The 19,536-nt window shown below is 36.8% G+C and overlaps 1 protein-coding gene across 11 annotated transcripts in view; it reads left to right on the forward strand.

Annotated features, from left to right (window-relative positions):
- Window positions 1-19,273, forward strand: part of ATE2 (arginine-tRNA protein transferase 2) — a 32,154-nt gene extending 12,881 nt beyond the window's left edge. For 3 of the 11 annotated variants that reach the window (XM_088971514.1, XM_088971517.1, XM_088971519.1), the window contains 4 exons: window positions 2,714-2,864; window positions 10,186-11,337; window positions 16,649-16,955; window positions 18,160-18,671. In XM_088971514.1, the coding sequence (XP_088827640.1) occupies window positions 2,714-2,864; window positions 10,186-11,337; window positions 16,649-16,955; window positions 18,160-18,276 (1,727 nt within the window). In that variant the 3' untranslated portion in view covers window positions 18,277-18,671. Of the gene's footprint in view, window positions 1-2,704; window positions 2,865-10,185; window positions 11,338-16,648; window positions 16,956-18,159; window positions 18,672-18,756 lie in introns of those variants that run through there. The other 8 variants (XR_016107576.1, XR_016107574.1, XM_088971518.1 and 5 more) reach the window with 6 other exon arrangements.
- The last annotated feature ends 263 nt before the right edge of the window (window positions 19,274-19,536 follow it).

Here is a 19,536-nt window from a genome sequence, read left to right on the forward strand (position 1 = left end):
CACCAGCGGACGGGAGGGTGAAAACCCGTCCTCAATGTCAGCTCCATGAAAAGTCCTTCAAAATAATAAATAAATAATTAAGAGAAAAATGATATATAAGTAATTAGTTAAGAAAGAATCGGCTTTGCCTGGAGATTCCATCAAATTCCCGCTATAACTTTATAAGCTGAAAAGAAGAGGTAAATTTCAAACCAAAGAAATCACCCCAGGCTCTCTCCCACATAACCAAGCTCTCCTGGCCCTTTGGACAATCACTACTGATAGGCTTCCTTGCAAACTGCAGTTCAAGGAGCACAACATCAAATTCATAGACATCAATTTTGTCATTACTTTTCCATACATGAAGAAGCTAGAGGATGAGATGATACAAACCTGAAAGTTCCCGCAACATCAGCGCAAGTTATATGGGATGACGAGGAAGAAGCCCACTTAGCAAGTCCAAAATCTGATAGCTGATGAAACAATCAAGGATGACATGAGTAATGTCTGCCATTTACAACTGTAGTTAATCCAGAGGGGGGGTTAGAAAATTTTAAAAGAACAACACCTGGGGCTCAAAATCATCAGAAAGAAGGATATTAGATGATTTCACGTCCCTATGGATCACAGCTTGATCACTTCGACTATGTAGGTAATCAATACTTCGGCAACACCCCGAGCCAATGGTTTTCAAGGCGCCAAGGCGAGGCTAGGCGACAGGGGCACCTAGTCGCCTAGGTGATGGGATTTTTTTTAAGTAAAAACATGTATCCTAGGGTAGTTCCCTAGGGCCCATAATCATATTTCCTTAATAAATATCCATAATTTTCATAAGAAAAGTATAAACTTCATGTTAAAGTATAGAAAATCAACATTCTCCAACATATTCATGAGAAGAAAAAGAAAGAAAAGAAAATTTGAAAAATATAGGGGCTGAATCCCTATTTCTGTTATAGGAAAATGTGTTGATTGGACAACATTTTATGTTCTTTCTTACTTATTGGTTCAGGTTTTGAAGTCTTTGAGGGTTCAATAAAGCATTTAGCAATGTTTGTGTTGATTAAACCCTAACAAATAAGAAAATAACAAAAAGAAATTAATATATAAACACACAAAATGAATATTTTAGTTTAAAAATAGTTATTTTATAATTACAACCTCAAAAAGTTAAGAATATAGAAGTTTGTTATAATACGCTATAGAAAACTGCTTGGTGAGACTCCAAGGGCGCCTTGTCGCCTAGGCGCCGCTTAGGCACCCGGCTAGGAGTCGCCTTGACAACTATGACCACCTTATATTTATGGGATGAAGCAACAGAAACCCTGATGATTTGAGAAACCCTAACAGCAAAAGAACCTAGAAGTTCATGAAATAGATGAGAAATACTTAACCTTCTCCCAGTCATAGACATGTATTTGAAGGACTTGGGACTCAAAATCTTTCACAATAAGTTTAAAATCCTCGTTTCACTCAAGATCCAGGGTCTTTATCTTGACCCTTGAACATCAAACAAGTTCTGTCCAAGTATAAGAATTAAGAAGACCAAGAAGAAGAAAACACAAGATAACTGAGAGAGTTACATATACGGAATTCTTGTACGTGAGACCGTTAATCTACTCACACGAGTAGATTCCATTTAGTGCATGGAGAATACACCCATTTCGTAATAATATATATCGATAAGATCATTAGATATAGATTTATTTTGTAGAATTTATTGGTGAGAAACAAAAATACTTCAAATAAAGTATTTAAGGAGAGAGAATGAGAGTTAATACCTTAATGAGAGGAAATTTAATGAAGTGAAAAGTAATAGTACGTTAAATTACATTTTTTGCTTTCTTAGTTAAAGAGGGATTAAATTCATAAATGGGGGTGTTTTAGTCAAGAAAAGTCCACAAAGCTCATTTATTTAATGTGCCTTAAATATAAGATTTAATGAAAGGAAATGCAACTTAATACCTTAAATATAGGACTTAATGGTGAGGAATATAATGAATTTGATAAGAGTACTAGTTAAAATTATGTTTTTTGCCCTCATAAATATAGGGAGATCAAGTTCGAAGGACAAATGTATTTTAGTAAAAAAAAATCCAGAATCTGTACCTCATTCACAGTTTTAATAGTGGTATAGATTATTCTTCATGTCTTCCATTTTTAATGAGATATTGTTGTGTAAATGTGTATGTACATACTAGCATGTGCACAGGTGGTGTAATCAAATTGAAGCCATTGGGTCCTGGGTCTGCTGGCAATTTTACGAGGCACAAGCTGCACTTCCCTGCTTCTTAAAAGCACTTACTATTTTCTTCTACAAATTCCAAAAGTTGGAAAAGTGAAAATTATCTTCATTACTGTCAAGTGTTCTGCAATCTGCATTCTTTTCATGCTTGCAAACCTTAGATAGCTGATGCATCTATTTGGGCTTGAAACTCACAATGCAGATGCTAAAAGCTCACAAAAGAAAGAATATGAAGGAGAAGAAAAGAAAAACTCCCATTTAAGTCTATTATTACTTAGTTATATAGGTATCTCAAATTGCTGGCTTTATTAGCAGAGTTAAGCAGATGATCCAGTTTATCTGAAAGAGTATGCTAAACTAAACTTTTCTGTTCTATTTATACAACTTTAGTTTGGAATCATGGTGAGGTTATTGTAATCTTAGTGGTTAAGTATCAATTCTATATTTTCTTTCATACCCTACTCCAGTCTTGAAGCTTCTTAGTCATGGCAGATCTTCTTGATCGAGGTTGGAGGAGATCTGGTGCTTTCCTTTATAAACCCGAGATGGAAAGGACATGTTGCCCTTCTTATACTATTCGTCTGAAGTCAGATGACTTTGTTCCTTCAAAAGAGCAACTTCGGGTATTGAGACGAATGCAAAGGTACCTTTCTTGCACCTCATCCATATATCCTCTTTTCTTGAAGTTCTAATTTCAGCCTTACATACAGAATGCTTTAATATTAGGGTTAAATACTTAAAACTACCCCTGCGATTTCTGACAAATACTTAAACCACCCCTCTGGTTTCTGAAATGACTCAATTTGGGCATGCCCTTTCTCTTTTTCCAGTTCAGTCTTTGGCTCAAAGTGGCAGATCCTGTGTTGGCAGTGACGGCAGGATTGTGAGCACCAGTGTGTAGAAGGGCATTTAACAGAAGCTATCCTCTATTTGAAGGGTTTTTTTACCACAAACGAGTAGTATTTGCCCTATTAAAACAGGCACATGATGTCATATGTGAACCGAATATGACAGTCTACTAATGTGTAGTATTTTCCCTATTACATCATTCTACTACATGGGTATTAAGTCATTATAGAAACCAGAGTGGTGGTTTAAGTATTTGTCAGAAACCAGGGGGTAGTTTAAATATTTAACCATTAATTTTGTTAGGAGATCCAATGCTATCATGTATAGACTTAGGATGTTCAGTTGTCAAAATGCATTTCCATGTTATCAACTTATCATGCCTAGATTTTGGTTGATGTAATTGCCCCTAGAAGCTGGATAGTTTTGTTTAGAAATTTGAGGGAATTTTGGCTAACTGAAAAAAAGATAATCTAACAGGACACAAGGGTTATATCCCCCATTTGGTAGCTCCAACCTTGGAGGACTCTTATGCCAAAAATTGTCTTATCTGATTAGTCATCCATGGACTGTAATTGGCTATTTGTGATTTGTCATAATTCAAGCTGTTCAAAAGACCACATTATACAGTGAGCCACTCATCCAATAGTGAGACTACAATTTTTGTTATACATCGGCAGGTGTATAATGATCAGTACATCACTGTTGAGGCATAACAATGGCCAGTTATTATGTAGTTCATTTGAGTTTTGATAGGTCAAACATGGATTTGGAAAAATGGTGGTTGTTTATACTACACAGTTACACAAATTTGCATGGTATGGCAATCTTGTTCAGGTCATATGAGTTTTGTAGGTCTAATGAGGTTTATGCAATCAGACCTGATTTACTTCCTAAAATAAAAAGGAAAGAGTGAAGAAGGGAGAAAGAAGGAGAAGAAAGGAAAGAGAGGAGAAGATGAAGAGATGGTTTGGCTGGTCTCCAGAAGAGAAAAATCAGTCTCCTAGCCCAGAATAATATATACATATACATATATATATATATATGTATGTATGTATGTACGTATGTATGTATGTATGTATGTAACTGTTGACTTTAACACTCCCCTTCAAGCTAGAGAGTATATATCATATAATCCCATCTTTTTTGATAAATAAGAAAGATAAATTTCATTAATAGAAAACTAATGCAGTTACAAGCTTCCCGTGGAGAGGCACGGCCTGCATCCTCTCCTAACAGTAGGAAGAAAGACAAAAGATAGAAAGCAGATTCAGTCTACAATTGAGCCCAATACAAACTTTCCCTATTTACCCCTTGCTGAGTTTGCTGATCTCCCCACCCATTGTATTCTCACTGTCAAACTCCTTGTTAGGCAGTTGAATTTTTTAATTTCATTCTTAAAACACCACACTATAGAGTCCGGGTTTTGTAACCTTGGAGTCCCCTTCTATTATCAACTGTTCCACACCTATCAGCCATACAAACTTTCCCTATCATATAATCCCATCTTGTTACATATATAATCCACTTTTCCCCGACTCAACTCTTTTGTAAACAAATCAGCCACTCATTCCCTGTGTTCACGTGTACCGTATTTATCACTCCACTGAGCACTTTTTCTCTTACAAAATGATAGTTGACTTCTATGTGTTTTGTTCTCTCGTGGAAGACTGGATTAGATGCGATGTAAATTGTAGCTTGGTTGTCATAGTACAACTTCATAGGATTGTTGAGTGTATACCCTATCTCTTGGAGGAGTATTTTAACCACACTAACTCCCAAGTTGTGTGTGCCATGGCTCTATATTCAGCTTCAGCACTACTTGTTACAACTGTTTGTTTCTTGCTCTTCCAATTTAGTAATCCACGACCTGGAGCCCCTTTCAAATATCGTACAATTCTCAAAACTGCATTCCAATGGGGAGGGAATTAGGGGCTTCTGCATAAATTGGTTGACTACACTCACTGCAAAGGAAATGCCTGGCTGAGTAATGGTCAAATAATTCAACTTACCCACTAACCTCCTATACCTTCCAGGATCATCAAATTCTTCACCTGCATCAGTGCTTAATTTGATGTTGGGCTCCATAGGTGTTTCGGCTGGTTTAGTACCTAAGAATCCTGTCTCTTCTAAAAAGTCAAGCACATACTTCCTCTAACACAAATTTATGCCATGCTTTGACCTTACAACTTCTATGCCCAGGAAGCATTTCAATTTGCCAAGATCTTTTGTCTGAAAGTGATCTTGCAAAAAAGCCTTCAATTTATCAATCCCCAACTTTTTTTTTTGATCAATCAATCCCCAACTTACCGCTACCTGTAATGACAATGTCATCTACATAAGCCACCAACAGAACCTTTCTAGCTTCAGAATCATAGCTGAACACCGAATGATCAACCTGACATTGTTTCATATCGAAATCTTTAACTGTCTCACTAAATCTACCAAACCAAGCATGCAGAAATTTGTAGAGAACACTGAAGTGGGCCCCACAGCTACGGTCCCACTGTGTTCGTAGGGTAGAAGATTTTCTAGTCTGCCTAGGGTTAGCTATTGGTCATTTAGTTGTTTCAGTTGTTATTTATTTCAGTCTTTGTTTTACTCTATTTGTTATGTAAAGACTAAGGGCAGATCTGTCCTTTCCATGTAATGAGCATAACCTATAAATATTAATTAAAGTGGCGGCGGCAGAACATGAAGCTTCTGCTCCTCCTTTCAACCCTTGTGTTCTACTGCTTCTTCTCCCTCTTTCTCTTCTCTCCTCTTTCTTTCTACTTATCTTCGATCTTGAGATTCATTAGGGTTCAAGACTGATAACAGTCCTGAACTTCTAGTAGATTGTTTCAATCCGTAAATTGCTTTCTCAAGTCTACACACCTTACCATCCTCCCCCTGAGCAACAAACCTTGGTGGTTGCTTCATATACACTTCTTCACTAAGATCACCATGTAGGAAGGCATTTTTTGTGTCAAGTTGAAAACATAGCTGCGAAGGATATCAACAGACGAATTGAGCCAATCTTGGCAACATGAGAGAATGTCTGTATAATCCACACCATACAATTGAGAATACTCTTTGGCCACCAACCTAGCCTTTAGGTGCTCCATGCTTCCATCTGGCAAGTATTTGACAATATACACCCACCAACCTACAACATGTTTACCAGGAGGGAGAGTGGTGAGCTCCCACGTGTAATTATGATCAAGGGCTGAGAGTTCCTCTTCCATTGCTTAGTGCCACTCTGGGGAGGTAATAGCTTCATGGACATTCCTAGGAATAGAAACAATAGACAAAAGGGAAACAAATCGACGATGGAAAACAGAAAGATGAGAGATAGAAACATAGTTAGAAATATGATGCAAATTTCAACTACGTTTACCTTTATGCAAGGCAATGGGAAGATCAAGGTTAGATTGAGAAGGCACCACAGGGTTAGGAACAACTGCCAGATCTATTGACCGCGAAGAAACTAGAGGAGCCGATATCTGTCGATGCGTATACATGTGCCTGATAGGTGGTCACTCAGTAGGATCCTGTAGTGTAGGAGATGAAGACTTGGGAGCAACAGGAATAAGAGGAATGGGGTCGTCAACAGGAACTTGAAGTGGAAGCATAGGAGATGAAGAAGAAACATCACTACTTGTAAAGAACGGAACATACTCAAAGAAGGTGACATTAGGGCACACAAAGGAACATTGAGAAGAAGGATTGTAACACTTATAGCCCTTCTATGTCTAAGAGTAGCCAAGAAAGATACACTTTGTAGAGCGTGCATCTAACTTGTCCATCCCTGAGCGTAGATTATGAACAAAGCATGCACACCCAAAAACCCTGGGAATAAGAGGAAATGGAGCAACATAGGAAACAAGACGGAGAAGGGAGATTGACCTTCAAGGATAGACAATGGCATCCGGTTAACGAGAAAACAAGTTGTAAGAACAGCATCAATCCAAAAATGTTTAGGAGCACTCATTTTGTTGTGGTGTATAGGTGCAAGAGGTTTGATGGATGATCCTGTGTTGTTGCAAGTATTCTTGAAACGGGGTATAAAAGTGTTCTTTCCAATTGTTAGAACAAAGAATTTTAATGTGAACACCAAATTGAGTGCGAATTTCAACATACAATTTTTGAAAAATGGTGACCAATTCACTCTTTTCTTTGATAAGATAAAGCCATGCCATCCTTAAATAATCATCAACAAAAATTCCAAAGTACTTATAACCATTGTACGACACAACTTTGTTTGGACCCTAAATATCAGAATGGACTAAAGAAAAAGGACTCAAACTATGACTATCGACTCTAGGAGTAAAGGAAACTCGATGATGTTTCTCATACTGATACGACTCACATTCCAATGAAGAAAGATGACTGAATGACAGAACAAGTAATTGAAGTGTCTTAAGAGAAGGATGACCAAGTTTGCAATGCCATTGGAGAGGTGTAAGAGAGGATTGAGAGCTATTGTTGAACCACCACCATCAAGATGATACAATCCACCAGCTTCATGCCCTCCACCAATCTTCATCCCCGTCTTGGGATCCTGAAAAACACAAGAGTTAAGAAAGAAGGTTACAAAACAATTTAGAGATTTTGTTAATTTGCTAACAAAAATAAGACTGAAAGGGAATTTGGGCACCTACAAAACTTAAGATAAGGACAATGATGCAATGTTTACATTGCTAACACCATAAATAGGAGAGGTAGAACTATTAGCTAAAGTGACTATTTGTGATAGAGAAGATGTGGAAAGGGAGGAAAACAAACCTGGAGTCCCAGTCATATGATTGGAAGCTCCAAAATCAATAATCTAGGGTGAAGGTTTGGAAGCTAGACAAGTCATAACTAAGTGGGCAAGAGTAGTCGTATTCTGTTGGGAAGTAGCCTGAATAAATCTTTCATACTCATCATGTGAAATACTCTCCTTCACAGAGGCACTAGTAGATGTAGAAGGTGCTTGGTTAGTTTGTTGCGTATCAACTGCTTCACTTCTTGCTGCTGCATGATTGGCCCATGTAGATCATAGGAAAAGTTAACAGTGTGTCATTCCATCCCACAATGTGTACGCTTCCTAGGCCCATAACTGCGACCTCTACGACGACCTCCCCCTGAGTCTTGACCTCCACCACATCCACCACCATGATGCAACATGGGTCCACCATGACCTTCCCCTCGCATGACTGCAAAGGCTAGTCTATTTGAGACTATAGGACTCTCTGAAGACCCAATATTAATCCTATGGAGTTGTGCAAACACCTCCTCAAGAGAGGGAAGAGTAGAGCCTCCTAGAATTTGAGCTCTAACTGGTTCGTACTCAGCCTTCAAACACACTAAAAATCTCGTCACATCTAGTTTCTCCCTTTGTTTCTGCTGAATTTTAACATCTGATGTCAAAGGATGATAGATATTTAGCTCATTTTGAAGGTTCTTCATGCTAGCATAATACTCCTCAAGTGTCTGATTTCCTTATTGTAAATTAAAATATTCGTGATAGAGCTGATATACCCTTATAGTATTATCTTGTCTAGAATAGAGCTTCTTGGCATGATCCAATATCTCCTTAGCTATGTCAAGAAACATAAAATTCACACTGATTTTGGGTTCCATACTATTCTACAACCATGTCATAATCTGTGCATCTTCTTGTTCCCAATCACTATGTCCTTGGGAATCAATTGAGGGTTTTTCTTCTTTCACATGTTTCACCTTCTTCTTGGCTCTAAGAAGGTTCTCCACTGACTTGGCCAATGCTATATAATTCTCACCATTCAGCTTGATAGATGTTATTTGTACATTAAGAAAATCAGAGGGAATCATAACACTGGATTTTTTACTACTGTTCTCTCCTAGGGTTGTCATGGGTAATTGGGTATATAAAAAGGAATAAAAAACTTCACTTCACAGCACCACACTATACTGCAACCAATCAATTACGACTGAAACATGTGCTGTAACTAATTACACACACAGAAACTCAGAAACATGTGCTTTAACAGGTTTCAGCATTGTTCTCATACCTATCACTCACTCCCATTAACAAGAAACATTCGGAAAATCATTTCTTATACATACCTGTTAATAGGCCAACTACAAGAAGTCAAGAAATCCACAACTGTGACCTTTCAGATCATTGGAACACCCCAAACGAACTGTTGCACACAAACTGATCACTTACAGTCCCTCTTTGATACCTATCACTCACTCCCATTAACAAGAAACATTCGGAAAATCATTTCTTATACATACCTGTTAATAGGCCAACTACAAGAAGTCAAGAAATCCACAACTGTGACCTTTCAGATCATTGGAACACCCCAAACGAACTGTTGCACACAAACTGATCACTTACAGTCCCTCTTTGATACATTGACTAGAGGATTTCTCTGAAACTCCACTGAGACAGAACTTTCTACTGCGACTGGAGGCATGGATACCTCCCTAGACAAGAAACGACCACTCATTTTTATTATCTCTTTGATCCTCCAGGTAATCACCAAGAAACCTCAAAGTCAATGTGCTGAAGGTGCTGAGAAGAAAAAAAAATCTGGGAAGAAAATCAGGGCTGTGATACCATATTAGTTATTCGATCAGACCTGATATACTTCCTGAAATAAAAAGGATAGAGAGAAGGGAGAAAGAAGGAGAAGAAGAGAGGAAGAGAGGAAGAGTGGAGAAGATGAAGAGATGGTTCAGCTGGTCTCCAGAAGAGAAAAATCAGTCTCCCAGCCGACCAGAATACTATATATATATATATTTATATTTCTAACTTTAATTACAAAGACCTCTGTGTCCCTCTTTATGTATGGACACTCTATTCAATCTTTGACACAATAGACAAAACAACTTAAACTAAAACATTATGGAATGACTCAAATACCACTGGTCTATTGACTCTAACAGTTACAACATACAAAATCTTTGAGTGGTAATGATTATCTTCTTTCCAGTGATTATAATCACAGGAGGAGGTTCTGATATATCAGACAATTATGATTTTTTTGATAACTTATCAGACAATTATGATTGTTCTTATGTTTTTGTTGTTAGATCATTCTTATTCTGTATGCAGTTGTACCTTGTACTTCCTCTGAACTTATTAGTTCTAACCTAATTTCTAGGTTTCTGGATGGCATGTTAAATGTAAAAAAGCCACATCCATTAATGGATGAGCAAAATACTTGTAAACAATCACGTGGCTCCTCCAGTGAAGAAGTTTCAAGCTTAGTGACAAAGAAATCCTGTTCTGAAAATTCCGAAGAAAAGAATAAGGAAGAACAATTGATGCATTATTTGTCAAACCAAATTGATAATGTTGTTTGTGCATGTGCTGGAAGTGGTGAGTTTCCTTCGAATATTCAACTACCGAAGGCTTCTGTCAAAAAGGTCTCATTGGCTAAAAGGAAACACATCGAGGGATCTGAAAGTCTCCTATATACCAGCAGCATTTCATTTCAGATAGTAGCAGCCTTAAGACGGTCTAAATCAACAGAAAAGGATGCAAATGAGTTAGGTTTATCAGGAGACGCTGTTCATCAAAATGGGCAATCTTCTGAGCTTTCGCCAAATACTGTTGCAGAAAAGCTGGCACATTCTTTAAATCAGCTTGGAGAAGATTCTGGTTTCTTAATCAGGGCTTGCAATGGCCACCTTAACTTTTATTCAGTTACTGGAAAACCCTCTTTAGGTGAAGGGTCTACAACTGTAGATGCATCTAGATGTTCTCCCAAAGGCAGTGGTGGAAAATGCAGTTTTGTGGAAAACAGCCTACATCTTCCACAAAAAAGACGTAGGTTTGAGATACATTTGAAAAGGTCAAGTTTTGATCCAGAGGAATATGCTTTGTATCGGAGATATCAAATTAAAGTGCACAATGAAAAACCTGATCAAGTTAAGGAAAGCTCTTACAAAAGTTTTTTGGTTGACACTCCCATAATATTTGTCCCACCATCCGGTGACAGTACAGTTCCACCTTGTGGATTTGGTTCTTTCCATCAACAATATGTGATGGATGGGAAACTTGTTGCAGTTGGTGTAGTGGATATCCTTCCAAGATGTTTGTCTAGTAAATATTTATTCTGGGATCCAGACTTTGCCTTCCTATCACTAGGCAAGTACTCAGCCCTGAAAGAGATTGATTGGGTAAAAGAGAACCAGTTACATTGTCCTAGTCTTCAATATTATTATCTTGGTTATTACATTCACTCCTGCAGAAAGATGAGATACAAAGCAGCATACCATCCGTCTGAACTTCTCTGTCCTGTTCGCTACCAGTAAGTTTTCTTTCCTTCACAACTAACCTACCTTTTTCTGTTGCTGGATCTATGAAATGGGTTCTGAATTTTTGAAGTTTTGAAAAGGAAATGCAATATCTTACAAATATATGGCTCCTTAATTTAGAGACAAAATTGTGTCTTCACTTTATGGTTTACTCTTGGTGTATTAGATACGTGGTGTGTCATTTATGTTGCTCTGTTGCATGAGGAAATATATTATAAACCAAGTCTATGATCTTCAAGCAATCCTATTGCCCCATATCATATACATGGTCCCCCAGTTCATTTATCTAAACAGTATTTGATGGAGTACCTCTTAAGGAAATTGTTGACATTACAAGGCAGCTGAAAGCCTGAAACTTGAATGACTAGAAAACAAGGCTAGATGTAAGCAATAATTCATACATTAATATGTTGGAAGTGCTAAGTTCTTAAGCTAGCCTTGGGAAGGAGGCGTCCATGTATCGAACAGTTCAAATCATGGCAGGGAATTGTAGTAGTAATCTGCAGTCTTGACGCTAGTGGTATGCTCTTACTCAAGATGCTTGCAAATCATTTTAGTTGTCATGTGGTCATTGCATTTCTGCAATTTCCACCTTTGTTTCCTTGATATCCAGTAGTTGATGATAGTTTCAAACTATTAGGGAGATTAAACTCCTGGATATCCTTCTTTCCTCAGAATTAGTTTGCGATGTGGCTCAATGATGGGCACACATATTTGATATTTCCTAAATTTTCTGAACATGTTTCAATTCAAACTCCATATTTAAAAAAAGAGCATATTGAATGTGTCATTTGTACATGATACTTTTAATCATTTGGTGCTTATTCAAATCTGCTCTGACATTGCTCAAAGGGATGAACTTATCCATCAAAAGACTTCATTGTGACGAAGGTTTTATGTTTTGATACGTATTGCCTAATAGTAGTGTTTTTTCACAGTATGGGCATGTGACACAATAGGAATGACCCAGTTTTGGTTCCATTTTTTCTGTATCATAGGTTATCACTCCGATATGGACTGATATGTTACACGCCTGTGATATGTACCGGTTTCCTCTCCACGTTTTAAATTTCATTTTTTAATTTCAAATATTATATCAGATCCAGCTATTATAGGCTTTATCAGTGTGCTTTGCTATTAATACATCCGCCATTAATGGGCTTCACTATTAATATTATCACTGTTAACATGCTTTTAGAAACCCAATATTAATAGGAAAATGTAAAGCAAAATCATATATTATTAGCAAATAACAGGAATTGAACCTGGGTTTCTTGCATGAAAAATGGATATGCTTACCTACATTGATGTGTTTATATTTGAGATAATTTGGATTTAAACTGTAGTGCCATATCAATTAGAAAAATAGAACAAAGGAAATAAATGAATAAAAGTTAACTGATAACTATTATTTTGTATGTGCAACTAAATTTAGTATTTTTTAAGCATTAGTAAGATTTATATTGTTTTCCTAAGCATATACATGCATATTTTAATTTCTCCATCATGTCCCAACATTTTCTAATGGTATCCTAATAGTACACATGCCATGGAAACCATTAAAATTTACGTTTCTTATGTGTTTATTCTTTGTTTATATTCATTTAAGAAATAGATTTAGTGCTATTTATGTGTTTTTAAGGTTTATTATCATTTATGTGTTTATACCTTGTGTGTATCTTAATTTCTCCACTGATGTTACGAAAGTGAGGGGTGCAAGAAAAGTACAAGGGCCTTCTAGTGCCCTGAGGCACAAGGCACAAAGCAAGGTGCAAACATGGATGAGGCAAGACACAATCTTTTGAAAAAAGTTCAAAAGAAAACATAAAAAATAAAGAAACTTGAATTTTAAAAGGATCAAATGTTTTAAAAAGATTTAATCTCAAAGAGTCAAACCAAAATACAATAGCTTATTAGCTCAAATTATAAGTGGTGACAAGTTGGCTGCAAAGAAATCAAGAGGGTCCATGAAAATATAGGCATGCAATTAGGGAGGTAAAAAACATTTTGAATGACCTAAGTGCTACAGTTGCTTGAGGTCTCCTAATGCTTTGGTAGACTCTCTAGCAAAGTAAGGGGAAATGAGGAATTAATTGTTTTGGGGCCTAGTTCCGGGGGGGGGGGGTTGAAAAGTTCTGCATTGAAATGCTTTGATTGGATAACCATAGCTAATCATTAAACTGGGTTCTGTTTTGAAGCATCTTGTTATTTCTATCAATAAAGTAATTCTATTATTCAAAAATAGAAGAAAAAACATAATAGCATAACATATAAACAAATTCAAAGTGAAAGTGAAAGCCGACACATGTGGGTCGTACCTAAGTCCTTCAACCATTCATCAATTCAAGTATGTAAAACTCTACATATTTGTTTGCCTCCTAGTTGCATTTCTTGAAGTAGCTAACATGATGTTAGACGTCTCACATTCCAAATCCTTGGAGGTTGAGGCGTTTATAGAGGTGGAAGGCTAATAGGCCTGAAGCTAGAGAAAAGGCCCCTTGAGTCACCTGGCCCAAAATTTGGCCCGTATATAATGTAGTTGGTTTTGTGATTGTAGTCACAGTTCATTTTATTTTAGGGTTAGGGACCAGAGATGTATCGTTTGTTACTTTAGTGAAAAGTATCCTTACACAATAACTAGAGTTTCGAGTATTCAAAGGTCTGCATTGAAACTGGGTTGAAATGCTTTGATTGGATAACCATAGCTAATCATCAAACTGGGTTCTGTTTTGAAGCATCTTGTTATTTTGTATCAATAAAGTAATTCTATTATTCAAAAATAGAAGAAAAAACATAATAGCATAACACATAAACAAATTCAAAGTGAAAGTGAAAGCCGACACATGTGGGTCGTGCCTAAGTCCTTCAACCCTTCATCAATTCAAGTATGTAAAACTCTACATATTTGTTTGCCTCCTAGTTGCATTTCTTGAAGTAGCTAACATGATGTTAGATGTCTCACATTCCAAATCCTTGGAGGTTGAGGTGTTTATAGAGGTGGAAGGCTAATAGGCCTGAAGCTAGAGAAAAGGCCCCTTGAGTCACCTGGCCCAAAATTTGGCCCATATATAATGTGGTTGGTTTTGTGATTTTAGTCACAGTTCATTTTATTTTAGGGTTAGGAACCAGAGATGTATCGTTTGTTACTTTAGTGAAAAGTATCCTTACACAATAACTAGAGTTTTGAGTATTCAAAGGTCTTCTTTTTGTTTCTTTTACAAGCTAATAGACCATTACAAAGGTATAAAATGCATATCCTATAAAAAAAGGTATAAAATGCATAAGAATGTATAAAGAAGTAAAAAAGCAAACTTATAAAAGGGTTCACTGGTTGAGGTGCAAGGCACATACAGTGTGCGCCTTTAGAAGGGGCATTGCCTGGATTCAAGTGAGGTGCATGCCTTAAAATGCACAGTGCTTGTGTGGCTAGGTGTTCCTTTTAAAAAAATCTTTCCATCATATCCTTGTGTTTCCAAGGAGTATTCCAGTACGCCTCTTAAAATTATCTTTCAAATACTCTATGATACTTGAACTTTGACTGCAACTAAATAAATATCTTGACAAAGCTTAATATTGGAAAACAACATGGAAGCGGGATATTGGAAGTACAGGAATAAAGTGCTGGAGAATCTAAAATTATCTATAGAAACTGAAGCTTAATTCAGATGGACTCCAACATCTGACATTTAGCTGACAGCTTATCAAAATCTGGGGTTTATAGAAACATGTATTGGGGTACAGAACCATGCTGAAAAAAATTAGCAAAGAAAGGGGTGAATGTCTCAATGGCAAGGTTCAAAATTTCGTAACATATTGGCTCGTATCAGCCTATATGTATCATATTGGTAGGTCACCAATACACTTATTTCAAGGAATTCTTGAAAAATGTTTATTTTATGTGTTAAATAATCTTATTTCCAACTCCTTGAAATTTTGAAACAAAAAAAAAAAAAACTAAAAAATATGTGTGAAGCTCAAAATCTCAATAAACCTGTTCTGATGTATTGGGGTGTATTGAAATTTTGAACCATGCTCCAAGAGAATATTATTCTGGTTGTACCCTTTGATGTTTCTTTAAAAAAAAAAAAGAAAAGGTTGTCTTGCACTCCCTCTAGATTTCTCCCTCCAAACAACTAGGTCAGTTGGCTAATGTGTTTTAAAAGGCATGGAAAGTGTATGCGTAGAGGCATGCCTCCAGGTAAGGTGCCCCCAAAATGCCCTGAAGCATATGTCAGAGGCGTTGGTGCCTCGAGGTTGTGATGCCTTGATGCCCCTCTTTCAGTTAGTTTTATGCATCTTCATTCTTCTGTCATAGAAGAAAAAAAAAAGATGTGATCCTCCTTCCTCTTCTTCGCCCTCCTCTTCTTTCTTCCTCCTCATCCCCCCACCTGAACTATGCCTCACACCTCCAGGTAGTGGAACGCCTCGCATCACGTCTCCATGTTTTAAAACATTGGTTGACTTTGGATGACTCTCAACTTTTTTGGCTGTGCTGAGCATTGAGGTGTAGTTTTCCATTTGTCAAAGGCATGGGCTAGGTGTGGTCAGGGTTTTAAATTGTGTGAAAGTTTGCCATTTCATTCATGCTAACCCAAATGAAAATTTCCAAAAATTTGGAAATTTAACTGCTATAATTATATTTATTCTATATATATACGGACTATATATATTATAGTTAAAAGGGCCACTAACCAATGTTAGTCCTGGCTCTCTGTGGTCTTGGAAGGGGTAAACTGGGCATAAACCTAACCTTTGGCATTCTTTGAACAAAGTAGCTGTTATATGCTTCTCACTCTTGTCAGTTTGACCATTGCACCAAAGAATGACCTTTATATATAGTTAATCTATATAAATTCTGTAAATTTGTATTATATATTTATTGCATATTTTTTGGGTTTTGCCCAAAATACCTCAAAATTGTAGTATGATTTGTCCAAGGTCATGAATCTATCTACCATGTTCCTGCATTTTTTATCAGCCAAGAAGCATGAAATTCAATGATTAAATTGAAGTTTGAAACTGACGTAGCCTTGCCTCTAAGACTCTAAGATGGCATAAGATAGAAGCAACAGATTTCACTGATCCATTATCTCTTCGTTAATACATTGCATTGCATTTGTTCCTTTCCCATCCGATATACTCCAATGCAACTCTTGTGTAGTTAAACCACATTTATTCATGTTCTACATTTTACAACCTCCAGCACTTAAACCACAATAATACTGAACTTCTTGTTGAATAGCTTTCTCAGGCTCTTGCTTTATATAATTATTTCTATGATAAATGTTGAAATATATTATGCAGGTGGGTACCTTTTGCTATTGCAAAGCCTTTGCTTGACAAAAAGAAGTATGTAGTCTTGTCAGATTTTCCCAGTCTACAAAATAGTGAGTGCTCACCAAATCAGGTTCCAGAGAATGTCATTGAACAACAGCATCATGATCCTAATACCATGATTGATCTGACAGATGAGGATATGGCAGAAGCTGAATTTGACGCCTATGATGATGATTCAGGGATAGAAACCACTGATCTGACAGATGATGAAATAACAGATGGTGATGTCAGTAATACCATGCTTGAACTGGGTGGCTTGCGTTTCAGATTTAGGGTATGAATGCCTTTGTATGCTCTAATGGATGCTTAACATCTGTGATTCTTTGAAGTCTGAAGATTCTGGGCTATCAATTTCTTTTGTGCAAAGGATTTCTTTATTGTCAGGCAGGGTCCTTGAAATGTTGGATCCTCATCATTTTTTCTTCTTTTACCTATTTGAGTCTTTTATCTAAAAACAGACTCCATAACTAATTTCTGATCACTTGTACAAATCAGCCAATGGGTTAGACTATATTGGGCTGACGAGTGTGGAAATGTGGAGCAGGGGTTCAAGTCTGAGAGCAACCACCTTACGCAAAAAGAAATGTTATTGTTAAAGGCTAGGTCCATATCCAGTCCCCTCCCAAGACCCCAGATGGCTGGGACCAACATTAGATAATGGCCTTATAATTATTTCTGAAGGGACCATAACCATCTTTTTTTGCAACTCTCGTTTCTTGATCTGGTGGTTTCTTGACTTAGTATACTATTTATCATCTGCATTCTCTTCAACCCCTGTCCTATGCATTGACCCTGTAGCATTTCTCATCAACTTCTCAAGTGGCAGGTCTACTTGAGTTTTAATTAGCATTGTTAAATGACTCTATTGTTTCTATGCTAGCTAAATTAATTGAGATTTTATGTTCAAGTAGCTGCTTGGTTAAAGTAAATATTCCTTTTGAATCTTATTTGATCCTTCTTTCTCCAAATGGGTATGTGTGTGTGTGTGTGTGTGTGTGTGTCTATACATATACTGTGCTTTTTTACGATTTTGAAATGCCTAGGTGGATTTTTATTTGTGTTTGGGCAGGAGTAAGATAAGCATGCTTCAAATTGATTGGTGATGCTCTCATTTTTGTAAAGAAAAATAGTATATTACATTCTGCACATAAATATATTGATAAAATTTGGAAATTTTGTAGATTTACTTTGCAAGGATTTTTTTTTTTGACAAGTTACTTTGCAAGGTCTTTTTCTATCTGAATCTTGGACTCTTTGAATGACTTGTCAGTATTCCATTCAGGATCACCGGTTGAATGGAGTACTATATGCATTAATTGGTGAGCAATGTGAAATAATAAAGATAAAGGGTAAAGCGGAATATGAGATAATAAACGGAGATCTGAAATTGAGTTACCTTTCTGAATGTTTCTTTTCCTGCATGTTATTGTGTGGCACTGTGATTCCATTTGACATTGTTTTTTTTTTTTCATCTGAAGGATCTCCAACGAAAAATTGACCCTGAGAAAAAGGATTTCTTGGAACTTCAGTTGCACAGATACAAGAGAGTGGTTGGCCCTAAACTCTCAGAGCGCATGATTTATTCACTCGAGTAATTTGGCATTTTACACTACCTTATTGGTTTCCTTCATGAAGCGAAGGTACATTCAAGAATCAGTGACGAAAATGCTGCCCAGGTCAAGAACATTTCCTGAAATCAAGGTGATTGCTAAAAGAAGGCACCGCCGAATGTTATGTTTATCTTCTTTCCGGGCTTGTTTTCTTGATCCACGTTCTAAGTGAGGTACAGATTCTAATTCTTGTTTCTTTACTGTCCATTATGTTATTGGTTTTTTGATGGGGCTATACCCTGAATGAGTTAAGGGTATAGGGATTTGAACGGAACTTGTTATGAGTTGTCTCAATGAGTCAATTGAAGTGAAGCCCAAAGAGGGAACAGATAGTGTGTGCATATATTTTATCCCAGTAATTTCATACCGATTGAAGGGTCTGTATGAGTTTATTAGGCGATAGCTGCAATACTGAATGACATTTGAATCTTGTGCATTTGTGCATGCGCACGTGCACTTTTACAGGATTCATTTGATCCAGGTCTCTCCATTGGAAGTTTCCTTGCTCTCTTTCATTGGATGTCACCTACCTCTCTCTATCTCCGAAACGTTCCTTTTGTGGGATCAATGGTGATGTATCGTGCACCAAAACGAAGGGTAATGTTACCTTGACTAATAGTTGGAGGAAGAGATAGTAGAGTTTGCTTATAGCAAATATATGCATACTTGTACAATGACTAAAAGTAGCGCCAATTTCCATGGCCGGCTAAGCTCCTCTAATCACAAAAAATGATAATCAGGTCATAACCCTATATTATCAGCACATATACCCTTAGTTTATCCTTTATCCTTTTGTGATTCGAGGTCCATACTCCATAGCCAGATGCTAACTATATAGCTTTTATCATTCTTCGTGACGAATATATATGCCAATTCATCGAACCTTATTTGGAGCAATTAGGATTGCACTTTTTTTCTGTAGTATCCTAAAATTCTCAAGACCCTTGTTTCTATTAAAATAATGAGTCAGATTTTAAGCTTCTCTCTTTCCTCTCTAACTAATTTTACTTTTTCAGTTTTAATTGTATGGTATAGAACTTACCTATAGAAGTGATAAAATGAGAGAAAATAAGCTAAGATGGTTTGGTCATGTGCATAGAATACCACCAACAGTTACAGGTGAAAGGACTAGAAGAGCTAGGGGTAAACCAAAAAGAACATGGGTAAATATAGTAACAAATGATTTATGCACTGATAATTTAATAGTGGGTATTGTTTTAAATAGAGTTGATTGGTGAAACAGGA

Source organism: Nelumbo lutea, chromosome 2 (genome assembly GCF_056320005.1).
Source record: "Nelumbo lutea isolate HS-2025 chromosome 2, American lotus-T2T, whole genome shotgun sequence".
Taxonomy (NCBI): Eukaryota; Viridiplantae; Streptophyta; class Magnoliopsida; order Proteales; family Nelumbonaceae; genus Nelumbo; species Nelumbo lutea.